This window comes from Astatotilapia calliptera, chromosome 18 (genome assembly GCF_900246225.1).
Source record: "Astatotilapia calliptera chromosome 18, fAstCal1.2, whole genome shotgun sequence".
NCBI lineage: Eukaryota > Metazoa > Chordata > Actinopteri > Cichliformes > Cichlidae > Astatotilapia > Astatotilapia calliptera.
The window spans coordinates 24520077-24537188 of record NC_039319.1 but is presented as its reverse complement, the minus strand read 5'-3'; the positions used below and the strand labels follow the sequence as shown (position 1 = coordinate 24537188).

General features: G+C 41.5%; 1 protein-coding gene across 9 annotated transcripts; it reads right to left on the bottom strand.

The window, feature by feature from the left end:
* Positions 1-247: 247 nt before the first annotated feature.
* Positions 248-17105, bottom strand: mfsd8l2 (major facilitator superfamily domain containing 8-like 2). 9 transcript variants are annotated; one of them, XR_003270369.1, is made up of 14 exons: positions 16990-17105; positions 16166-16252; positions 13528-13844; positions 13243-13428; positions 10513-10575; positions 10300-10419; positions 9964-10043; positions 9225-9495; positions 5728-5801; positions 5236-5449; positions 4151-4273; positions 3845-3975; positions 848-1088; positions 248-529 (listed from the first exon to the last, which is right to left on the bottom strand). XR_003270369.1 is itself a non-coding variant. In XM_026149759.1 (13 exons), the coding sequence occupies exons 3-13, from the start codon at positions 13601-13603 to the stop codon at positions 1008-1010; spliced, it is 1419 nt and encodes a 472-aa protein (XP_026005544.1). In that variant the 5' UTR covers positions 13604-13844; positions 16166-16252; positions 16990-17105; the 3' UTR covers positions 599-1007. The 9 variants fall into 9 exon arrangements, 8 of the variants coding, with proteins under 8 accessions (XP_026005544.1, XP_026005545.1, XP_026005547.1 ...); XM_026149759.1 differs by lacking the exon at positions 248-529 and having other exon boundaries at positions 599-1088; XM_026149760.1 differs by lacking the exons at positions 248-529; positions 3845-3975 and having other exon boundaries at positions 599-1088.
* Between the last annotated feature and the right edge of the window lie 7 nt (positions 17106-17112).

The window sequence follows — 17112 nt, the reverse complement described above, 5'->3', positions numbered from 1 at the left end:
TTATGCAAAAACAGAGAGATTGGCCAAACCCATGTTCATTGCTACAAAGGGAATCTACAATGCCTTGATGTTGCATTCTCGTCTCGTAGTGCAGATATGTAGCACGCAGCACATCCTAGAGGAGGCTATAGGCAAGAACAGCTGACTGTACACTACTCACACCTAGTCATGTTTTGAATTATGAACACAGGCAATTAAACTTTAAATCCCCCCTTAGTAAGAAGATAGAGCCGACTAATTAAGTAAGTCCTTTTTAAATTTGGTTTTAATTCAGAGCTCCTCGAATGCCAAGCCGGCGTAGAGGATCAGATCAAAACAAGCTTGGTTTACTTTCATTCAAAGCTTTGCATTTTTGTTTGTGTTACATTCAAGTACCTAGTTTATTCCAGCATTAGAAGGGAACAAAACAACAAATCTGAAAATCTTCACTCTGTCTGACCTTCTTCTATCAGCAGCACTGACATGGAGCTTCTCAGATGTTGACAACTCCACTTCTGGACTCATTGTGTCATCTGTTCTCCGTCTCTCTCTTTTTTTTTTCCAAAGGAAGAAAGACAAGAAACAAAGCTTTGCTACAAAGGTCACTCGGAAAAACCTGCTTCTTTCTCTCATTTATTTATTTTTTTCCAACAAACACCGGGGGAATAAAAATAGTTTGGTTTAAAAATAATGGCTTTCATCTTCATTTATGCCTCTGAATATTCAATATGAGAGCAATGGTGCCCCCTTGTGTAAAATATAATTAACAGTCTGATAGTAAATATGCACCTAAGGTCAATTATAATTGAATCTGATAGCACAGCTTAGAAACGAACAGTGTTATTTAACCGTGAAAGAGTGTGATCACCTTTACAGCAGCTTCTGAGGTCCAGCATGTGTTTTGAACATTTTTTATTCCACATTCATACAATTCCCTCTGCAGTAAACCTGTATTGATTCTCTCAGAGGTGAAGGGCGCTCCCTCTGTCCGTCTTTAGCCTCTCCTGCTCTTCACAAGGACTGCAGCTCTATCCTCCGCTGTCAGAGCTCTGTGCACTCTGCACCGCTCGCGGCTCAGTCAGGCGGTCGTAGGACAGCGCTGTCATAACCTGTGAAAATGTACAGTGTGATATGGCTTTGGAGAATAGAGAGAAGCAAGTAATAAGTAGAGGCTATCAAAGACATGCTGAGTTAAAGATTTTACTGGCTAGAACAGCCTGTGGCTACTGTTTTTCACACTGGATTGGTGAAAAAAAATTTTTTTAAGCAGTAGCTTCGGCTAGTTTCAAACAGGGAAGGTAGATGAAGGACAGAAAACAGAGCTCTTTCTCTCTGCTGACATTAAAATTAAAATAACCATTAAAGATTTTGTAAGCGTTAAATGATCAGTCTGAAGCCACACTCGTGTCTATGCTAAATGTGAAGCTACAGCTAACCACACAGCTTAACTTAGTTTAGCATGCAGAATAAACATAAATTCAAAAGAACTATTTGGAATTTTATCACCAAATTACTTTTTTTTTTAAAAACAACAGTAGAATGTAACATGTTATATTCCAGTGAGCTTTCCCACCTGCTAGTTTGTAGCGTCTGTTTTCAGTCTCAACGCTATGTGAAGCTAAAGTAAGCTATCCTTTAGCAGAAGGCGATTTTCTTAAAGCCATACACAGTCAGTCTGCCTAATGACCAAGACTATATTAGAGAGACACACTACCCAGACAATCACGAAATGAACTATGGGATAATCCAAAGCACAGATGGCTGTATTAAATATAAGTTTAAAGGGGAGAAAGGCGTTTTAAACCGTATTTTGAGCTTTTAACAGATTATGGAGTATATATATAATCTAGGGAAAACTAAAAGGAACATTTTTGGTTCAGTCGCACTATAGCAAAAATTGAGCAACAACCTTCTTGCAACTAGGAAAAATTGGTGATTGCAGGGTTTATGCACTGATGTTGTTTGTTGTGTTTTGTCTTTCTCCCCTCTCACCCTCAATCGGTCGTGGCAGATGGCCACCCTTCACTAAGCCCGTTTCTGCCGGAGGTTTCTTCCTGTTAAAAGGGAATTTTTCCTTCCCACTGTGACCAAAGCACTTGCTCATAAGGGGTCATCTGATTGTTGGATTTTTTTTTCTGTATTCTATGTATTATTTTAGGACCTTTACTTAGGGCTTAAAATCTGGGACTGTCCACCAATTGCTCTTAGAACTGAAGAAGCTTCTCAGAGGAGAGATGAAACGTCTTCAAGAAACCTAAAGAAGTCCAGACGCTTTTCTTTTAAACCTCCTTAGACTATGATGACCTGGATGACTGAGAACCTTCACAGACATAGGTCTTAACCTTACAATCTGGTTGTTCAGTGATGACACGACGAATCCTACTTCCGGGCCTAAAGTAGTCTGCGTTTAATATGGCTTTTGTGTTGTTAACATGTTTAATGTTATGTATTTTCTTCTATTTGATCTCAAAAAGCTCCTAAAACAGTCAGTGATCACTGTTGACCTCCCTCGGCTTTTATTACCGCTAATCATTTATTTAAGCTCAGTTTTTAAAACCTTAGGATGTAACTACAGCCCAGCCCATGCAGCAGTATATGAATGACTAACCTCGTATTGTGAATGGATTATCTCAGTTGTTCTCCTGGCTGAAGTTTGGTCCTTTTACAGCATCCTGCCATGTGATTACATTTGTTCCTGACCACCGAGAACACTCACGTTAACTTTTATCGAGTGGGAAAAAAAGTTAGCTTGTTTATATTATGCTAACATAGCTGTGTCGCTAGCGGTCACGTAGCACATCATTATATACCAGCTAGCCCAACTTCAGTAACCCTTCAAACGTCACTGCTGTTTAGTTTTCTGTCTTCATTTATGCTGGAAGTGATAACAGAGCTGTACGTTTTAATTTCTTTCCAAAACCCTGCAGTCAGGACATGCTATATTGTATTTAGATAGAAGCTAGCGAGCTAACTCCCTGCTAACTTCTAACTCCGTTAAATGTCATAAATTCCGTTTTCATGGATGCCTGGATGTTAAACTCAATTGTTACACCTGGTAGAGCAGAACGCTGATCATTTTATTAAAGATGAAAGACTTTAGACAGTTTTTCAACTCTCAGTAATGCCATAGTAATGTTTGATATATGGACCTGCAGCGGAGTTTAGGTCCAGACACGGCTAGTGACGTCAGACTGAACAACCGGATAAAAAGTGCATGGAGGCAACTGTTGTTGTGATTTGGTGCTATATAAAAAGAATTGAGCTGAACAGAAAAGTTTGTGGCGCGCACTTTTAATACTAAGGCAACTGCACAGGTGGATGATCATGGTCCCCCTCAGACTGACTGCAATCACTCTCAGATACCTTGTAGAGGTTGCCAGCTCACTGCAATCAATCAATTATTCTGCACCAAAGAGTGCAACCTGTCTGCAATAGGTCTCCTTGCAACAGGGGACTTGACTCAAGTGATTGCAAAACAAAATTAATTCTCTATTTAAGCAAGCTTGCTGAACGCTTATGTCATTTTGCAGTTAAATCGCTGTCCTGCAGCAGCTACATCACTACTTCTGGAGGAATTTCAGGTCTGGATCTATGACGTAAACGCTACAAGCTATAGCTTAGCTTAGCACTCTATAAAGAATAAAAATTTGAACAACACAAAACTTTCCAGTTTCTCTTTTGTATCGGTTAAATAACTGTATATGGCATGTCTTATCCCGTTGGTTTATCAGTGATAGTAGATATGTGTTAGTACCACATAATAGATTACATGCTAAGCCAAGCTAAGCTAAACACCTGACAGAACACAGCCACATAGCCAGTCTGTGTAACACTACACTATTACTGAGCGCCTTGTTCTACTTACTGTGATCATAAGAAGTAGTGCCAGCATCATGCCCAACATTATGTACAAATTATTAGTCAATCCTCCAGCCCACAAGGGACCCAAGATTGTGGCCAGGCCCCCAACTGAGCGTCTGACACCTTGGCTGAATCCTTTTGGTGAGGTATCACAAAATATTAGGTTATTTATTTCAGATATAAACATAACAATATGGCTTTAAAGTTCGCTACGTGTAATTTTTTTTTCTATGCATCACATGCGCTGAGCAACAATCTGTTGTTTTAATGTGTTGAGCCAGCACACGGTGCCAAGGTAATATGAGCCAACCTTGTGTTTTCTCAGCAGTGACTTTGGAGAAGAGAGACACCTGAGACACGGCCACAAAGGGAAGCCCCAGCAGCTGCAGAAACACTCCGATGATGAAGGCCGACAGCTCCCATCCATAACCACCTGGCAGGGGTGGGAAGATGATATCACAGGATCGCTAAATTAAAGTAGTTTATCACAGAGTAAATGGAATACATAATTCAGCAATTACCTTTAGCGCAATCCAACATAAACCCTCGCATACCTATATTTGATAGACCTAGTGGCCAATAAATATGACAGTTCTGAAGCTTCTTATTTCTCATGTGGAGTCATGATCATTCAAAGAGTGTGGCAGATCATGCTTCGGTTGCCCAGCTCGTCCGTCCGTCAGTTTTTAAGTTTCTCCCACAAATGGGCTGGCAACACCAGAGACGGCTCAATCCGAAAAACGAAACCCCTGCCAAGCTGGCAACCACTTGATTTTTGTTCTCTGCTGCTTTGCATCATGCACATGCCTGTATGAATTTGTGCCGACTCTAATTGTTGGAAGTTCTTGCATGAGCTGAAAGTCTATCATTTTACGATCAAATTACAGTTTCACCAATCAAACATGCCTCTCGGTGGCCCCAAAGGATAAAATAGTTTTTCTTTAGGTGTCTTTCTTTCGGGTTTTATGTCTTTGTTCGGTTGCTTTAACCACAACGGTTAACAAATGGCAAACAAATGACAGCCACGCTTTAACAAATAGCATTTTTGCTAAATTTGATTACTCTAATCCTTTTATATGTACTCAGGCACTACCCAGCTCCAGCACCTGTCACTTGTAATCAGAGCGATAAACGTGACGAGCTGCAACAGACGCAGGCCAACATTAACATACAGGATCCGGTTTGCCTCTATGGTATCCTGCTGAATGATATCATTTACAGAGCACACTCAGTTCAGCCAGTGTGTAACCCAATATGGCTCTGCTGTGCTCTACACACCGACACTGGTGGAACAGAAAGGATTTGGCTCAGAAAAAGAGGCATTTTTGTGTCTGTGTGTGCCTGCATTTGTGTGTGTGTGTCTGTGGGTGTGGTTTTTCACAGGCAGGTTAGCACCTCGGGGGTTGCAGAGGAAGATGAGGCACCAGATACAGGCGGTGCAGCAGATGACCAGGCCCGCTGCCAGCACGGCGCGGTCCGCCACCTTCCTGCTCAGCCAGCGTACAAAGAAGAAGCCCAGGATGACCTCCACCCCGCACAGGCTGTACATGAGGCTGTTGCCCAGCTCGCCAAAGTTGAAGTGGCGCTGCGTAAGAGGGGTCACCATGGTCTGTGAATTTTTAGAAAGACACCAGTCATTTAGGCAAAGCGGTCCATTCAGAGGTAAAGAAAGGTAACCAGAGTATCCAGTTAGGTCAGTTTAATAAGAGGTGAGAATGGATCTTTACACAGAGGCTGATTATGTGCTTCAGCATTTAACTGATTATTTTCCCAAAAGTTTAGGTCTTAGAAGACTCAGTGTTATTCACTCTGGATGATAAACAGTGTGACATAGTGTGAAATGTTTGGAATCGCTGCCTGATGGATCTCGATGGTCGCTGCTCTCACCTCCAGCGCCGTCTGATTGAAGAGAGTGATGAACTGAGCCGTGAGGACAACAACTACCTCTTCTCTCAGGAACTCTGTGCAGAGAAGGACAGAGAGAGAGATACCAGAAGAAATAAAATAGGGAAGTCAGGGAGAAAAATCCCCAAAAATCTTCAACTGCTAGCTTCAAATCGAAAGTTTCAACTGGCAAGTTAATTCGAGATCAAGAAGTTTTAAGAGAAAAGAAAAGTTGGACGATCTCAAAGCGGTTGTAAGATAGAAGGAGGCGTGACAAATCCTGGCCGCCTGGTCGTGTTGATCATGTCGTCCAAGACGCTCTATATCTATTTCTTTTGATGGAGAGAAGTATGGATTCTGATATTTATCTTATATCCAAAACATGATTACACAGGAAAAAAGGGGGGGGAAGCTTTCAATAAATTCCAAATTTTGATACCAGCTTTTCCTGGAACAAATTCCTCCTTATGGGCTTGGAGAGGAGGAAAACGAGCTGGGCTTGCTGCTAAATTTGGATGCCAGATGGCTGGAGAATCGGCTTGATATTACACTGTGTGATCCACTACAGTTCAGTTCTCTGTGTTCAGCGTTTGCACTGCTATTGACATGGTTTGATTATTTTATGTCACTGGATGTGTATGTGTGCAGGTAAATACCTGATGTGGCTTTAAAATGATTTATTGTACCTCAGAAAGTTCTGAGACAGATTTTTTTCCCCAAGATTTCCCAGCTTTTATTCCAAAGTCTGAATCTACAGACTGATTATTAGAATCAAAAATGCTTAATAATGGACAAAAAAAGTTACAAAGTGGTTGCTAGGGTTGCCAGGTCTTTGGTATTAAAGCAAAGGGCAACCACTGGAGCTGAAAATTGCCTTGCTCTAAAAGAAGGTCAATCCTAATGTTAAAATATCCAGACAGTAGAAAGCATCGTTAAAGAACAAAAAATAGTTTGTGCATTTTTTCACTTATTACAAAATCTCTGAGCAGAGAGGGGTTTTTTAAGGACTCTGGATACTAGAAGCTGGGGGCGCGGCCAATTTGACCAACAGGCATCCAGACACAAGCAACTGTAAGCAGTTTGGGTCTTCTAGGTATCACCTCTGCTAATTCAAGCCACTGAGCTGGATCTTACCTCCATGCTTGTGCTGTTGGTGCCTTTTATGACAATTTTAATTGGCTAATATGATGTGTTTCTGCGTGGTACGAACTCTCCCAGAAGTTTGTGTTTCTGGTTTGGTGAGTAAAAGTCTAATATTTGATTATTATCTTTGTTAATCAGAATCAGAATCAGAATCAGAATACTTTATTGATCCCTGGGGGAAATTATTTCACTAACTTAATTTAACACTAATTAGCTGATTTGTTTGTCTGTTCATTGATCCTATGAAGTTTATGGAAGCAGACTGGTAACCAAACCTGCTAGAGTGAGCTGAAAACCTGATTCTTCATCCAAACATCAACTCTGTCTTCAAACACCCCCCCCCCCCAAAAAAATGGTGACAGCAAAAACATCAAAGCATCAATTCAAACGGCAAACGACTCGGAAACTAGTTTTTATCCCATCTATGGATAAAAGCAGCTCAGCGGCCAATCCAAATTAGCCCAAGATTTATTTATACTTTTTTTTAAAAATCCAGGTGGCCACTTTGATGCTTTTCCTTTGGACCTTAAAGACATGCTCTTGCTCAGCCGATACATTTTACATTTGATGCTGCACAGAAAATAAGTAATAAAAAGATCTATGAGGAAAATGCTTTGACCTAAAGATGGTTTTCTGGTGACGCCACAAGTAGACAAAGCAAAACAGCAAGTTCCACCGTTTTATTCATTGTATAGCTTAGCTTAGGAAAGAGACTAGCTAGCATGGCATTAAAATTAGCTTACCATTACTTCTAAACATTTCATCACTCGTGAGAGGAGGGGTACAACCTGAAAATATCAACCCAAAATTCAACCCTAAAACTAATCATACTTTCTTGATCTAACTGAAAAAACTAAGAAGCTATATAGCCTAGAACTGTTTTAAACCACATATTGACTTCATTGATATCATTGTTGTTAGTTATCCAGGAAGACATTTACTAGCAGAGGATCTAGCACAGAGTAAAACCTGCATTTCTTTTATTTCTATATTTTTATACATGTTAAACAAATGAAGGCATTCACTCCTGCATCTGGACTTTTTGCTCAGTATGAAAGTGGAATCTAACTCTTGATTACAAAATATCTCTTAAGTATATTTCAGATAATACATCTTTGAATGTTTCAGTCTTTTCAAGGGAGAAGAACTAGAGCGTGAAACAGAGCAGGCTACAAACCTGCAGTGCCGTGTAAGCATGTGTAAAATCTGATCCAGTTCAGATACAATACAAGTACATGGACTAAAAAAGGCAGTTGTGTAGTTTTCCTTGTTCCAAAAGCAAAGATTCACAGAGATTTTACTGGTGCTGTTATGTACTTTTTTCTTTCCACGACACCTACCAGAAAAATCAAGATTTGATGAAAGAAAGTGAAAGATCTGCCCTGATTTTCAAAGCTTCTCCACAAAAAGTCAGAAAAGATCAATAATTAAAGAGAGCGAATACCAGACACGCTGTAAGGGCTAACAGACACTCCTACTGCATGTGCCAGAGAAAACATCCTCCGCTCCTGCTGCGTTTCTGGTGTTGTAGCTTCTCTTCGTACAAAAAGGAATCAATAAGAGGAATGTTGGCCACATTACCAATTCTGTCTCCATTTCATCCACAAGTCAACCACAGCAAGTCAGTCAATAAAAAAGGAAGTCTTCCATCCTTCCCTCTACCACGTCTTCAAAGAGTGAGAGAATCAATACAGCACATACACACAAACACACGCACTCGCAGTTGTGTCTTTAGAGGACACAACACCGACTCGCATTTCCTGGAGAGTTACTTCAGTCTTAAACACAACTCTGACCCCAACACTCACCTCGACCGTAAGCTTTAAACACGTCTGCAGCTTAAATTTAACGACGTCCCCAAAAGAAAAATAAATCCCCAGAATGTGAGTGCGTAAATCTACGATCAAAGCTTTAGGTCCTCACAACATGGTTAAGACAAATGAGTAAGTACTCAACCCACTCACTCCCAAGACACACACACAGTCAAAGAAAGTACAGAAAGGATATTGAGTAGTGGCAAACAATCGCAATCGCCATGTAAACGTACTATGACACTAATCCAATAGTGCACCTGACATCATGTATATACATGCTCTGACATAAACCAGACATGTACACGCAAGTCCAATCAATACACCGGGAATCTGATCTGACATGCTGCAGAAAATTCCTCAGAGAGACCTGGAGAATGGAAAGTGTGTGCGAGACTGAGTGAGCAAATACAAGCAAAATCAATAGAGCAGATATGAAACATGTGCATTGGCAGTGACACCTCTTCCTACCTGAACGCTGCAAAATGGGGCAGAGGAAAGCTGACTGTAATTGCTCGAGACAGGCAGTCAAACCTGCCGGCTCACCTCTGCTGGCGCTGAAGTTTCGGAAGGGGTCCGAAGCTCTGTGGACGGGTTGCATGTCAGACGAGGTGGAGGTCTCCAGTTGGTCGGAGTTGAGGGCTCTGTAGGTGTGCACCGGCTCCTCGTCAGACCCCATCAGCGGCACCTCTTCCTCTACCTCCTCCTGTTTCATCTCCATCATCGTGGCTCCCCCCTCGCAGCTAACGGGTGGTACATCCCAGTACATAGCCAGGACGACAAACTGGAGCAGCATCCACAACAGGCACATGAAGATCTGACAGCATGGAGGAAAAACCCACATGTCTTCAAAGATCTTACAGTTTAAACACACAAAAAAAGATATTTTCACAGGACCAGAATCCCTGGAAGCTTTCAGGAGAGATAAAGTGGTTCAGCTATGGAAGCGCTGCCTGGCAGAGTGAACTCTAGAGAGGGATTCTGGGTCATATTATGCGGAAAAAAATGGAAGCAGGCATATAAGAGCTTTGTTAAGTCTCATTTAAGCTTCATCCACGCTACAGGTGTTTTATTGAGGCACACTTAGATAGAAACAGATCGATACAGGTTGTTACGGGACCGAGTACCGCTGCAGGTGTTTTGTATTCCTCTTACTCACAGGAGAACAAAGGAGGAAAAATATATATGTGAGCACAGAATGTAGAGCGACTATTTCTGAAGGTTATTTCTGTATTCATGAGCCTTTCACAGAACCTTAGATTACTGATTATCTGGATGCTGTTACCCCAGGAGACGTATACTTGTTCACAACAAAGGGCCCCAGTTTGAAATCACACAGCCGCAGGAACAGGTTGAACGCCGGCCCTGTAGAGACAGGAGGAAGTGCTTTAAAGATGAGATAAATGGAAGATGTGTGGAAACAGTAGCCTGCTCCTTAGTGATTTTATTGAATGTTTTTTTCTGCTCACAGTTTAAATGAAACATCAAAAAAGAAAAAAGGGGAAAAAAGGATCACGAAATCCTTCCCGTTGTCTGATATTTCCTCACAGGGCAGAAGGGGTGGTGAGAGGTGAAATAACACCTATTTCTCTGTGGATAAGTGGAAAGGGTAGAAACTGACCAACAAGAAGACCGGCTTGTCGACCAGCCATGATGGCGGCAAATATTCCAGCTCGCTCCTCCGGCTGAGTGCTCCGAGTCAAAAAGCCAAAGATGGAGGACCCAGCTCCTGCTCCGACACCTTAGGGCAAACATATCAAACTATGATATATTACATGCATTGAGTGTTAACCGTTTTACGTAATGCATGCGTGCATGTGTGTGCATTTGTCACCTGCTACAATCCGACTGCATAACAAAAGCCACTTTGAGTATCCAATGAAATACATAAAGTTACCTGAGAAGAAATTAAAAAAAAATAAAAAATTGTTGTGAAATGCATCTTCATCTGAGGCAAGATCTTTGTTTAAATGTTTCCAAAAAAGTACTGGCTTCACCCTGTAACAATTCCATTAACTTCTATACTATTCTATACTTTGGCTAGTTGGCTAATGTTAGCATGCTAACACGCCAACCAATGACTGTATAAAAAAAAACTTTTCTTTTACTAAAAAGGTCTACAGTCATTGATTCCAACACATTCGGTGACAATAGAAAAACACTGTATCTAGTAAAGTGCACATTAACAATAATAGACGATCATGTGGTACTGCTGTTTTAGTTAGTTGATTTTAGCTGATAGTAGCTAGGTTTTAGCTAGTATTTACTAATATTTAGCTACTATTTAGAATATACTGTTAGTCTAATAGCATTCAGGTGATTTTGTTGTTTGGTTGACAACATAAATTTCTTAACAATGACTCACATCATCCCTATAATGCTTTGCTTAAAGAACAAATAAATACCGTATTTCCCGGACTACAAAGCGCACCTAAATATTAGCCGCACAAGCTAAAATCAGGGGAAAATCCTGTTTTGTACATACATTAGCCGCACCTGACCAAAAGCCGCAGGTGTTTCAATGTTGACTTATCATATGTAAGAGAATATGCACAAAGGGAATTGTCAGGAAAGAGATGGCTGTTTGGAGACATCACTTTTATTAATATTTTGAAAAACAAGTTATGGGTACATATTTGCACATGTAGTACATAACAGTAGCCTACAGCACACCAGAAAAATAGATTCGGACTACCTTTTAGGCTCAGGTGCAGTGACACAGCTTTAACAAGAAGAAAAGTCAGTCATTCACCACCATCTTTCTCAATTTCCCCCAGGGATCAATAAAGTATTCTGATTCTGATTCTGATTCTGATTCTTCCTGCGCACTAAAACCACCAAAGTCCTCTTCTCCAGTGTCGGATACAAACAGGCTCAGGATGGCTTCGTCATCCACTCTTCTTCTCTCCTTCGTTGTCACTTTCAAAACCAAAGAAATCCTCATTGTCAGTGTCAGAGTCGAACACCCTCAGAAGGGCCGTGGCGGTGTCCTCCTCTCCATCATGCAGCAGTCCAGCCCTTCAAAATCCGTTGGTGATCGTGGATGTTTTCACACTTTTCCACGCTGTCAGAATCCACCGGTGGAGTTGGGCATAACTTGCTTTTTGGGCATAACTTGCAAGTTTATCGCCGCTCATCATCCACGACTCCCGCTGAACGCGTACCGCTACTTTGAAGTTTGTTTTTCGCGCTACTTCGTACGGCACTACGTTGCCTGGCGGACGGACATGTGACTAACATACCACTCTTGAACCCCGATCCTTCCGCCAGGCAACGTAGTGCCGTACAACAGCGGAACACACAAAACAAATCGTCTTACGATATCACAAAAATCATGGACAATCCATAGAAAAGCCGCACCTGACTAAAAGCCGCAGGGTTCAAAGCTTGTGCAAAAAGTAGCGGCTTATAGCCCGACATTTACGGTAGTTATTTTAGAAATTCCCATAATCCATTGTGTGCATCCTGTAGATAAAAATTTGAATCGCAGAGGCAGCTAGAGAGTTCTCTTTTGAAGCCTGTACCTTCACACAAGCCTAGAGACTAGTCAGTGGCTATCTGGTAACTATGGTCACTATGGAAACATGTGCATCAACTAACAGATTAGCCAGTGGCTGCAGGAGGTTAAAGGTCCACTGTTAATAGCCCTCTCACCACTCACCAACCACAACTGCTTGGAGAGTGGTTGCTAGAGGTTGGCACGCACTAGCATGAAATTGGTCACAAAGCGGTATGGAGGTATACCGTGCGCTACCAGGAACCTTCTTGCAGTTGCTTTGGTCTCTAGCAAGTTGCTGCTGTCACCAGTAGTTTGCATGGAAGACACGTGAACCTTCTCTGTTTCAAGTCTTATTTTAGTTTTACAACAGCAAGCTATGGGGCAACTGCAGCAATCTGCTATCAACAAAAGCAATCACAAGGACGTTGTTGGTACAGTACCCTCTTTGTGACTGATTTCACCTAGTAACCTCCAGCAAACACTGACCAACACAACCCAGTGGGTGGTTGCCATGGGGTTGCCAGCCAGTATAGGTCTACATAACTAAAGCCTTTTTTTTTCTTTTTATGAAACCACACGTGATGAAGTGTGACTGACAATCACATGGCAGGAAATGGCCAAACACAATTTAGCAAGCACTTCCTGCTTAACTGTGTCTTTTATTCTAAATGAGACTCAGAACAGAATCAATATTTTGGGAAGGGACCAGTAGGGTGATTTCCTCTTTGACTTTTCTACAATCAGACTTCTTTTTGCAACTGCAGAAGCCACCTTCTGCTGGCCATTAGAAAGAAAGCAGGTTTAAATCAATTCTGCGCCTCTTTCACTATTCACTTGACTTTCTTCCTCCCGGAGGCTACGTTCAAAGAGAAATTTAGATTGCATTCAGATGAAAGGAATGACCTGATATCAGATTTTTTGTAAGCTCGGTCATCTATAAGGAATTCTCTGTGTTGCATGAGGTGAAAATAAATGCGTAAAAGATGACCCACAGAGTCTCTTCATACAGAAGCGTGACGCAGAGTCTAAATTAGTCATGTGATGTCTCGTGGCTTGACTACTTACCAACAATCTCGAAAACATTTGAGAAAAGGACAATGGACTTTGTAGTTTTGCTTCGATCTGACCAGATGCCAAATAGCGGGCCCGTGACCAGTGCACTCAAGCTGAAGGCAGACAGACCGAGACCTAGGAAGTAAGGTGGAGCCTCCAAAATCTGTAGATACCTCCATATTGTAGGAAGAATGACAGCTGAGGCCACCACAGAGGAACAACAGAGAAGGGTTGAGACGTGTGCATTAATATGCCAAAAGCAACCCTGAAATGATATCCAGTTCGATATGAACTTACCGTACTCTATGCCACTCAGCATGAATATCAGTCCAATGGTGAGAAAAGTAAGATTCCTCTTTTGGTGATTATCCATTGTCCTCACTGACTTGCTTCTTTTTACATGCCAACCTCTATCTGCGCATGCTGCTCTGAAACATTCTTCAGAGCCATAATCAGATAACAAGAGACACCATGCATCCTATTACAGCTGCCGGCCCAGATAATCAGAGGAATCTGTTGCAGCGCTTTACAAGGTCACAGCAAAACTTCTTAGAGATGGACAACAAAGACGATGGGAGGCTTTTCTTACAGAAAAAGCTCAGGACGAACGAAGCCTGGACCACGTCACAGCAAACATGGAAACAATACAAACAAATATGAAATGATTGCAGTAGTCCAATTCCATTAGGCATTTATGTTAAAGATGAAATTCTGTTTGACTCCAGTCCTCGGTGTAGCACCACGCTGCGAGATCGAGGCAAGTTCTCAGGTTGCCCGGTGAGGTAAAGTACCCTGAGGTTTATACATATTTAAACTTGTTTGCTTCAGTTTCATCAAAAGCACCTCACAACCTTGTGAAAAAATGTGCAAGGCCTATCTGCCCCTTTTGGTTACACAGTAATATGCAAAAGTCTTGAGACACTCCTCATTTCTTTATACTTTTCTTCCAAGGAGGCAGACTAAAGAAGAACATCTAAAGAAGAGCCAGGGCAATAGTTCTCCAGGCCTTCTGAAGGAGTTTCAGAGTTTTTCTTGGAACTGACCGTTTTCATAGTAAATCTTTTTTTTGTTGTTGCTTTGCTTTGTTTTGTTTTTTCTGTTAAGCCACTTAACACTGACCCATGAATCATTCAAGCATAATAAAAGCTCCTACACATAACAGAGAATAGGACAAATTGTATCTTTAAGGCACTTTGTTACTTGAAGCCTGTTGCAAAAACACATCTTCTGTTCAATTTCTGTAGTTAAATCTATGAAAAATGCCAATGATAACATAAAATAGTAGTTTTGGCGTAGTAATGTGATTCCCAAAGAGCTATTAGCTGAAAACTCGGCATATCCCGGCATGGTGTGCAGTTTGTCCTTAAGGATTTTAGGAAACTGCTGAAGAAATCCAGCAAAGACTTGACACAGGACCTGACAGATGCATCTGGTGCTTAAGTTGATCCATCTACTGTTCACTGAAGCCTAATGAGAAATGATCTCAATGAAAGGAAGAAGCCAAAGGAAGAGAAACAGGGACAAAAGGCTGAGGTTATCATGTAATGCCAGATTTTACAATAACTAAACTAAAAATGAGAAACAACAGATGGAGTGGTGAATCCAAATATGAAATACTTGGTTCAAGTATGTACAGAGGTCAGGAAAGAGGTACAACATAGAGTGTGTACAACATGGTGGAAGCTCTATCATGGTTTTGGGCTCCATTTCGGTCAGTGGTGTTGGAGATCTTGTCCAAATTGATGAACACAGAAAAGCACCATCAAATTTGGATCCATCATGTAGTACAATCTGGAAAGCTTCTGATAATGTTTTAGCATGACAACGATCCCAAACACACTGCCAATGCAGTAAACACACAGTGAAACACTACCAGTCATGAATTGGCCTCCCCAGAGCTCGGACCTCAACAAGCAGTGTGGGATCGTGTTGACAAAGAACAGAAGAAAAAAGGCAGCCAACATAAAGTCACACCAATTATTGCCGTTCATGTTTGTTAGAATTGTACAAACTCTGTTTTTGCCTCACATACTGTGTGTTTCCATGCATGTTTGCACATGCTTCAATAAATCCCTGCACCTGTTTCCTATTTCTATAGCACAATATAAAGAAATAAGAGGTGGTTTGAGTCTTTTGCACAGGTCTTTAAATAGGAATTGTGCTTTTTACAAGCATGGGGCTAAATTTAGCTGTTCAAAAACACAATAAATCACACAGTGATAAAACAAAAAGTAATGAAATACATCAGATAAACAAGGACTATAGCTTATGGAGCTTTAACAGCAGAGCGGGCAACGGAGGAAACTATTCAGCTTAACGCTGCAATGTATTCAATACTGAATAAATTAGGTATGACACTGCTGTCTGTTGTGTTGAGCTGTAGCTCCTTTTTTCAAGCTGCTGTGGTGTTCCTAGCCTTGGGCTCGCTGTATTAAACAGAACTGTCACCAAGTTAATACCGCCATATGTTTTTCAGCAACCCATGAATAATACAAAACATTTGATTGTTTGAATAGCAGATATAAACTCGCTCAGCATCATGTGCTCATGCCAAATAACGTCCAGACAATCTGAGAGGTTTCGAGCTCACCAGGCCCCTGCAGTGATGAAAAGTCGCAGGACTCATGTATTTGGGTAGGAATCTACTATATATGTATGCGTGCATTTGTTGGCCATAGTGTTGACCTTTCTGTAATTTTTTTAATGAAAAATGATTTCATAGAGCATGTGTACTCACCAGTGTAGCGTCACTGCGTGTGTTTCATTCTGTGGAAACGGTAATCAAGGAGGGATTCATCCGGCTCGGCTTTTCCGTGACAAACGGCTGCTGCTGAGTGTCACAGGCCCGCTGAGAGGCCATTAGCATCCTACCTGCCTTACCTGTGGTGGTTTCTATAGAAACACATATGAGGGTGGAAGGTGTTTTTGCACTCACCTTTGAGCCTTGGTAAACAACAGGAAGTTCCCCGGTGACTAAACTGATATCGAGTCCACTCAGCCAGTCACAGCAGTGCCCCGGAGCCTGTTGGAGATATGAAATGATCAGCTGCTGGCAGAAGGACATTTGACTTTCAGATAGAGAGGAGCTTGTTAGGTGGATATACTGTACAGGAGGTAGCTCAGATAGGAGTGGGCATGTGGTTGAACACAGATTCTCCCCGGAGGTCATCCGGCATCCCCATTAACATTAACCTGCACGGTGCTCGCAGGCGGCAGACACGGTAAGAGCCGGCAATCGACTGGGCCAGGCAGCAACACTTTTGGGTTCATTATGAAGGAAAAGCACGGCTGAATTTAAACAGAGCTTCACATTATACACGCTATAGGTGCTCACTGGGTATGTATAAAAACCAGTTTGTGGTGACATCAGTCAGTTCATACTGCATTCCACTGATTGGGCATAGGATTACTACTATAAGCCTGGAAAATGTACATCTTCTGTTTGTAAAGTTTTAAAAAAAAGCCTATATTTTGTATCCTGTCCTGCCTCCAACAGGTTACAAAACCAGTAAGTTTCATGACATCCTGCTGGTCTGTTAATGGCGTCGGTTAAAAAGAAATATTGTATAAATATACAAACAACTGCAGCAGTCTGTAACAGATATGCACTGTTGTAAACAAAGGACTAGTCAAGATTTTAGAAAAAACGATTCAACATATATGCATGTGTGAGATTACAGCACATGCACAGCACAGAGTATTTCTAAATGTATGGCTTGAAGGGGAATGATATATCAGAAATAACCTGTATACACTCACCAGCCACTTGCTACACGTTGCTAGTACCAGATCAGCCCCACTTTTGTCTTCTTTCGTTTTAATTCCTCATGGCACAGATTCAACAAGGTGCAGGAAGCATTCCTCAGAGATTTTAGTTCATCG

Bases quoted from the DNA above. Each gene is read 5' to 3' on its own strand.
- mfsd8l2 (XM_026149759.1), bottom strand. From the start codon at position 13,603: ATGGATAATCACCAAAAGAGGAATCTTACTTTTCTCACCATTGGACTG. The intron at 10,576-13,242 runs GTAAGTAGTCAA...ATTTCTTCTCAG, and splicing joins AAATGTTTTCGAGATTGTTG to GTAACTTTATGTATTTCATT. The intron at 4,274-5,235 runs GTGCTAACCTGC...CACCCCTGCCAG, and splicing joins CTTCCTCTGCAACCCCCGAG to GTGGTTATGGATGGGAGCTG.